The sequence below is a fragment of the Papilio xuthus genome, unplaced genomic scaffold (genome assembly GCF_000836235.2).
Source record: "Papilio xuthus unplaced genomic scaffold, Pxut_1.1 DF826159.1, whole genome shotgun sequence".
Lineage (NCBI taxonomy): Eukaryota > Metazoa > Arthropoda > Insecta > Lepidoptera > Papilionidae > Papilio > Papilio xuthus.
Genome location: NW_013532490.1, coordinates 1,897,733 through 1,905,914, shown reverse-complemented (window position 1 = coordinate 1,905,914; position 8,182 = coordinate 1,897,733). Strand labels below are relative to the sequence as shown.

The 8,182-nt window shown below is 39.8% G+C and overlaps 1 protein-coding gene across 5 annotated transcripts in view; it reads right to left on the bottom strand.

Moving 5' to 3' along the window:
* Positions 1–603: 603 nt before the first annotated feature.
* LOC106123155 (uncharacterized) overlaps positions 604–8,182 on the bottom strand; it is a 36,413-nt gene continuing 28,834 nt past the window's right edge. For all 5 annotated transcript variants that reach the window (XM_013319350.1, XM_013319349.1, XM_013319348.1 and 2 more), the window contains 6 exons: positions 7,531–7,634; positions 6,822–6,910; positions 6,332–6,462; positions 4,394–4,507; positions 1,804–2,952; positions 604–1,442 (listed from right to left, as the gene is read on the bottom strand). In XM_013319350.1, coding sequence (XP_013174804.1) covers positions 1,281–1,442; positions 1,804–2,952; positions 4,394–4,507; positions 6,332–6,462; positions 6,822–6,910; positions 7,531–7,601 — 1,716 coding nt within the window. In that variant the 5' untranslated portion in view covers positions 7,602–7,634 and the 3' untranslated portion in view covers positions 604–1,280. The remainder of the gene's footprint in view (positions 1,443–1,803; positions 2,953–4,393; positions 4,508–6,331; positions 6,463–6,821; positions 6,911–7,530; positions 7,635–8,182) is intronic.

The following is an 8,182-nucleotide window of genomic DNA, read 5'->3' as shown; positions in this document are numbered from 1 at the left end:
TTAAAATTTGTACAGCGCCCCTACCGTACCTAAAGTACATCTGCAAATTTTGTCGATACGTAGTCACTATTTAGTGTAGGGAAAGTTTTAAATGATTACATGATTCAGTAATATTTGTAACAATAGGAGAGATGAAAAGCATAAGTTATATAAATAATACGAGAATAGAACCTTTTTTTGTAATATAATTTGTGTACCGAACATGAGTATTTCTATGACATCACAGAACATTTACAATATTTACATATTTCACTACTGATTTACATAAATTCCTCAAGGAACTCAATCTCCATTGTTCAAACATATTAAATCATATTGATATCCCTTTCACTCTCTTTGACAAAATAGAAACAACAATATGTTTTAATCACTGGACCTCTAAACGTCATTGGATAGGCTACGAGACAAAGTATTTTGTGTCTATTGAATGTCGCCATTTTGGCGCTGACTAGCGGTGGTGAAGATTTAAACTAATAATACAAAGAAGTTTACATATATCAAAATAAAATATATAAGTAAAAATGCAGGGGAAATATCAGCTTAAATACTTGAAAAAATTATTGCATTTTGAAATTAAACAGAAAACAAAATGTTTGTGTGAAACTATTACAATTAATTAAATTTCTGATTTAAAATCTATAAATACCTAATAGGGAGCACAAACGCGTGACGAAATAAGAACTCCGAAGGAGTTTTGTAAGGATAAATATCCAAAGTGTAGTCCCTTATGATACAATGACATTTAAAAAATTGACTCGATTAGTCAAACACTCCATCTATAAAGTTATAAGTCTACGGTCAATTTGTTCTGCTACTTTTTATTTAAATAACTTAATAGTTATGTTAATGTGTAGGTACTCTTTATTAACAAATTATTTTTTAAATTCTAAACTAAATTCACTTCACTAGCTATTGTTCAATAAATTAGGAAGAGTTCACAGAATATCCAAGCACCTGGAACATCAAACCACAAAAATGCCGTAAAAAAACAAATTCTGTAAATATTTGATATCTTTTTAACTTTTGAGGTTATAAATTTGTCACGAACACCATTTTCGTTCAATATTTAACATTATCGTAGTTCCTTTTCAAAATATTATTGGTTTTATTGAACATCCTGTTGTTATAATTCTTCTACATGTGAACCTTCGCACAACAACGTCATCTGGACCACTGAGAATCACTGGTTAATGTATTCCTTGTGCACATTGAACAATCTAGGAACAAACTCGATAGATTTAGGTCATTAATCGTTTCTTGTTCTACTCTCTATGATGTATCTACACGCAGCCGGCGCCCCAGCAGCCGCACCAGGGAATAGCGCCATCTTGCGGCGCGGCGGAGAGTTTGCGTGACTTGTGCGTGCACGCCGAGCCCAGGGAGTTCATAGACGAGCACACGCTGTTCGTCCTCTCGTGCTCCGAGTGGGATGTCGTCATCTCCTGGAAAATTACATTTGAAAATAAATGTTATGTTTCGTGTGACTAAAGTAAATCGTAAAAATACACATATATTTATATATAATAAAATAATAAGTGACACTAGCTATTATGTATTCTACTTTTTAAATGATATGAAATATTATGACTGAAGGAATATAGTGTAGAGAAAGTGTAGATTGACATAAATACAAAAAAAAAGAAAATACACACTAAAAACTTTACAGTTGTTGTGAATATTTTGTCTTATTCTAATTAGAAACCGGAAGATATGATAAAAATGTGCAGTCTTGTAGAGGCAAGTAACAGATACATGGTGTTCTCAGCGTGTCGGCGCGGCGTGGCGGCGGCGCAGCGTGTGTACCTGGTAGCTGTCCCGCTTGTAGCGCGGGCCCGCGGTGGAGGCGCGCGGGCGGTGGCGAGAGCAGCGCCGCGCCCGCGCCCCCTCGCCCTCCCCCGCACCCTCCAGCAGCCGCTCGTTGTCGCTCTCCAGCGGCGCCTGCACTCCGTTCTTGGCCGCACCGTTCTTTGCCTCCTTTTTCTTATCTCGTCTTTTTCTTTCTCTCTTTTTGAAGGTTAGCGAGAATCGCTTGCGCTTCTTCGCTTTCGGCGACTCCGGTCTCTGCGGTGCGGAGGATTTCTCTCTCTCGGACCGGCTGGTGTCGTCGTCCGGTGGCGGGGCCTGAGACTCGGAGTCAGTTTTGAGCGTGACCTCCGTCCGCACAGAGGAGTCTGGCTCGGCCGCCCGGTAGGCGACCTCCTTCTCGAGATTAGCGAGCTCCATGCGCCGCAGCCGCTTGGGCAGCTTGTTGACGGTCGCATATATCGGCTCCTCGTGGTCGCCGACGGGCGCCGATCGCGACCTGAAGAAGAAGTCGAACTTCTTCGGCTTGACCGGTATCCGTCTCTCGACGAAGACGACGGTGCTGGCCACTTCGGTGGTCGTCGTTAGCTCGTCGCCAGACTTCGGGCTGGAGTTGCTCGGGACGGGCGTCGAACGCGGGTAATCGTACGTCAGTTCTATATTTTTTTCAGTGACATAGGACTTAGGCGGCTGTGTATCGACTGGGGGCTGGTCGGTCGGGGCGTGTGGGGCGAGCGGGGCGAGCGTGTGGGGCGTCTGGCAGCAGCACTGACGCTGCAGCACGTGGCGCGTGTTGCACATGATGACGGAGTTCTGCTGGATGTAGGTGGTGTGCAGGGCGGTGGCGGTGGCGGCGGCGGCGGGCGGGAGCGGGGCGGGCGCCAGCACGAAGCCGGGCGGCGGGGGCGCGAGCACATGACACGGCGATGACGTCACCGACTGGAAGTATCTAGGCATATCGGGCGCATCGTGAATAATTACGTCAACTGTCCGCTCGTGTCCATTGTCTTCGAGTTTGGGTCGCGAGTCGACATTGTTTAGCCGCTCCATGTTTTGCGAGGTCACGTCCTCGCTGTCCTGGCGGGGCGCGGCCTCTGTTGTCGCATCGTTCCGACACTCCTCACAGGTGCATGGAGATTCAACGCCGCTCTGGAATTTAAAACATCAGCTATGGAACAAAATTTCGTCTACGTTTCATTTTATGTATATGTCGAATCACCAAATATTATAAGATACGCTAGAAGTTCAATTGAAATTCCGCGACATGAATTTGATAACATTCGTGTTTACTTTCAATAAAAAAATAATATTAGCTTTTCAATTAACTCGCATTTAAAAGTTGATAAAAAATATCACTGGCCACTTTGCAAGACGTGTTTGAATAAAAGTTGGCGCGCGCAACTGTCATTTTAAAATTACGACTTAACGTCAGCCGCCAGATTTGTCACGCTTATGACGGCTGGAGTCAAGAAATGTAACAAGAGAAATATAAATATTCGCTCCTATAATTCGCAAAAGCAAAAAGAATTTTGTTGTGAATTATACAGATATTTGGCATGGAGATATGATACAATTTTCAAACAGTTTTTGAACGAGTTAGATCGCATGCGGAAACACATTCCGAATTTAAACATGCTGTCAAAATAGTGATATCTAAAAATAATTTATTCATTTTTTTCTAAATTAAATGTCACATGTTTTTTATACGATATTAAATTTCAAATAGTACAATGCCATCAACCAATAGATTATATTTAATTTAAAATATTACTCGTAACATGTATTATTATTTAAATGATATTAACAGTATAACAAACTTATTTAACTAATAGAACTTTTAAATATAAAAAAAACACCTTTTGAGCCACGAAAACGTTTGGACGAACGCATGTTTTTAATCACTTTTCACAAGCTGCCAGTTCGTGGTCGTTCTGGACGCAACTGAGTTTATTTATAAGATTTTAAACACTAGGTGTATATTATTTTCAAACACACTTCGCGGCCGCCCTTGACTTATTTTCTTCAGTAAAACTGAAATCATATGGGGACTTTTGTACAACTCTAAAGCGCGCTTTTATATCAACTCTGGGAATCTATAGCTTCCTAATAGCTATGCTATTTTTGTTAGGATGATCTTGCGACGCGGAGGTACGATACGTCAGTCTCAGTGAACGCGAACTCGGCAAACTGTGTCTTTTTACGTGAGTTTAATTTTGTTCGTGATGATTCAACACATCAAAGATCTTTATTTTACTTTAGGTTAAACGAATTGGCAACATTTTAAACGCTTTTAAGCGTTTGGAGAAGTTACATTAAACTCAAAAATCCAGTCGACAAACTTTTATTTTATTCAGGACCATTTTAACCATATTGGGCGCCCGGGTGTTAATGTTTGGCGCCTCTAAAAGTTGTACGTTCTTTGGCTGACGCCCTCAGTTACCTGATATCTAAGGTCCTCTACTAAGCCCCTTACCTCCCCGATTAATCCTTCGTCCAGGTCATAAAATCAAGATAATTTTCACGATCATAGCAGAATCCCATGACTAGGAGACGTCTTATGTCCAAGTGTTTTTTAATCTATATAATGTACCTTGTTCCCCTCCTCTGCCTCCTCAGGCACGACGCTGAGGTCGTGGAAGGCGACAGCACGGGCAGAGTCCACACTGGCGCACTCCGGGCACGCGCTGCTCACCGACGCGCTGTCCTGCCAACACACAATGTGCTTTATTCACAAAACATACGGCACATTTTCGCATCACACACTTTTTATTTATTTATTTATTTACATGGTAGACTTACAGCTAGAAAGTAACAATAATAGACACAAGATAGTTAACATATAGCTATTAACAAGTCTACACTTATAGCAATAGCTTAAATAATTTGACAGTCAGCACATGAAGTATTTAACTTGACTTTTTTTTTTTTTTTTTAAATATAAATATATATTCAACCACCGCTCAATTTATCTGAAAAAATCCCGGCTTAGACAACTCCTCGCTGAGGACACACTAGTTGCAAACGGGTCGATATCACACTTCTTGCACAGTGTGTTGAAGCTGGAGCTCGCACGCACCACACACGAGTTCTGCCTGTAATTAGTTGACGCGTACGGTACGCTTATGATGGGATTGTACCTACAAGATTTGCTAGGTACACTAAAGTTGAATTTACATAGCAATTCCGGACAGTCGATATTATTTTTTAGTATTTTATGAACAAACATGAAGTCGGCAATCTCACGACGATTCATAAGTGGCAATAAATGGAATTTCTTACAAAGGAGGATATAGTCTTTAGAGTGATAAGGAAGTCTTTGGTGAAAGCAAAGGAACTTTATAAATCGTTTCTGTATATTTTCTAACCTATCAATATATTTATGATATCGGGGATTCCATACTTGCGACACATACTCCAGTTGACTTCTAACATATGTACAGTATAGTATTTTAAGAGTCTTAGCTTCAGTGAAGCATTTAGCGAGTCGCATAATAAACCCAAGCGACTTGGAGGCATTTTTGGCAATAGTGTCAATATGCATATTAAAGAATAAATTGTTATCATGATGAACGCCCAGATCTCTGGTGTCTGTGCATCTAGGCAGGTTTTGACCACCCAGCGTATAGGAAGTATTAAGTGCTATACGTTTTCGAGTATAAGTAATTACCGAGCACTTCAAGGGATTAAGATCGAGTTTATTTGTCGTGCAGTAATTTTCCAGTCGACAGAGATCAGCCTGAAGTGATATCATGTCTTCAAACGATGATATTGTGGCAAATATTTTCATGTCGTCTGCGAAACACAGAAGGTTTGAAGACTCAAGACAAGAGGCAATGTCATTCACGTATATCACAAATAAAAAGGGCCCAAGTAAAGAGCCTTGGGGTACACCACTAGGCACAGTAATCCAACTTGAAATGTAGTTATTAAGTACCACAGCCTGAGATCTATTGTCTATATATGATGAGAGCCACCGAAGTAGGTCTCCTCAAATGCCTATATTGCAGAGCTTACGTAACAGTACATCATAATCTATACGATCAAATGCTTTGCTGTAGTCGGTGTATACTACATCTACCTGGTTGCCTCTGTCCATAGCTTCGGTAAGGAAATCATTAAAAAGCGTGAGGTTAGTGACAGTATAACCTCCGCCCTCGCAGAAAACACTTGAGGAACTATGATCACCTAAAATTGTGTGTCAACATGCGAAAGTTATCGCCATCCCTCTCATTGTTTTTGTAAAAACAGAGATAACAATATGCGGTTATTTGACCAGGTTTAAGACTAATATTTACAAGACTGCACATTTAAAGTTGTTTTCTATGCCATAAAAACAGATTTTAATTGAAAACATAGTAACTTAGAATATTCTCGTAAATATGTGGGTGTAGATAATAAAGATTTATTATCGGTTTTGTTTGGTATTTGTTTTGAAATGTTAGGTTATGTCTGGTATTGTTAGGTTAGATTCTAACCTAACTTTAATACATGTTCTATATAAAATGTTATATGTAAATGTTGACCGTACGTCCGAATGCTCCGGCGAGGAGCGTCGCTCACGCAGCATGCTATCCAAGCGGTCATACTCATAGCGAAGTGCTGATATTTCTCGCTTTAACTGTTCGTTTTCTCTCTTCAACTTCTTAATATCTGACTGACCTACAAAAATAAAGTAACATTTAAGTAATTAAGTAAGTGAGGAGTAGTGGTAGAGTCAAAAGAAACACCAAATATTGCACCACTTTATTCTGCATAATTTCCAAAAATTCACAGAATTCTGTCTTTAAGTATTCATCCACTTCGACAGTTGTAACATTTCTGTAGGCCTCATTTCCCAATATTTTGTTACATAAAGCCAGCAAGCAGTTGTAGCTCTAGTAAATATGCTAAAAAGTGTTTTATAATTTCGTTTGATCAGATGTGATAGCCTCCCTACAGGTTTATATGCTTTTACTTAAGGCTGGTGTATTTGTAACTAATTATTAAGAAGTTTTTAATTGACTAAGGTTAATTATTACCCCTCTCTACTTCTGCATTTATGTTGATCGTGCGCAGCCTTAACTCCTCGTTCTCGTAGAGCATGCCCCGAGACGACTTCCGATCCAACCTGAGAATAGACAGAAGTCTTAAGAGTTGCACAAAAAACTATTATCTTGCTTGATTTCTGGTTCTTGGTTTCTTCCGTAAAGAAATGTTAATTCCTTATTTTGTAGTCATTTTTTTCCTTTTTGAGCCAGTCTCTTAAACTAACTTATCGTTAAAAACGGATTATGAATGTGCCATTTAGTCTTCTTTCAAATTCAGTTACTTTAGTAGCGAGAATCTTTTTTTAAAATGACAATAATAGTATTTTTATAGTGTTAATGGATTTAAGTGTTGACGCGACTAACAAATTGTATAAAACGGTGCATACACGTGAGCCCTGAGCACGTACGAGTGCTCAAGGATTCATTCACACGTTTGGTGACGCCCTAAGAAGTTTTTGAGGGTTGTCGCGTTATAAATAAAATTTGTAATGATATTTGCATTCAATGTTGGAATTATTATACCGAGATGAAGTCTTTGAGAATAAACTTGTCGTCACATGTCCCACAAAATTGTCATAATGTGTACGTTGAATTTCGTTCAAAATAACGTTTACAATACCGTCTCTTTAACAATGTGATGTTGCAATTGCAGAATGTGTGTGTTTATTGTCATATATGATATGTGTTTGTGTGTACTCACTTCCTGTTGGGCTTGACATTGACATCTTTGCGCCTGGTTCGCAACATGCTGGCTCCCGTCATGCCCGACATGATGCTGCGCTGTCGCCATGCGTCGAACAACAGCTGCAACAATACAGCGTATAATGTACATTAAAATAATTAAGGCTGGCAACGCATCTGCGTCTCTGGTGTTGCGGATGTCCATAGGCGTTCGTGTTCCTCGGTGTTCCAGCCCCTCGTTTGTCACCTTCTCTTATAAAGAAATGATTAGACTGTTTAATTGGGAACAAAGATAGCCTTCCATTAAACTGAAGATGTACAGCGAGTTTTACAATGACACAACACTAGTCTCTAGTCTAATACCATATAGTTTTCTAGACACTATAAAAAAGAACCACGCCGTAGAGCTGGATCTGCGGGAGCTACAAGCGATGGACTTGCAGGACAAGGCGAATACAGGCAACTTTGGCGATCTCTTGTGTCGGAGGCCAAGACCCACTTTGGGTCGATGCGCCAGCGGAGTAAGTAAGTATAAAAAAGAACCACATGTGAACTTACTTGCATTAAAGGTACATTAAAAGCAGTCCAGAATTTCGCATGATAAAAAAAGCAGAACCTCCTTCTTTATCGAATTCGATTAAAACAAATACATGGATTCTAACATTAAAATC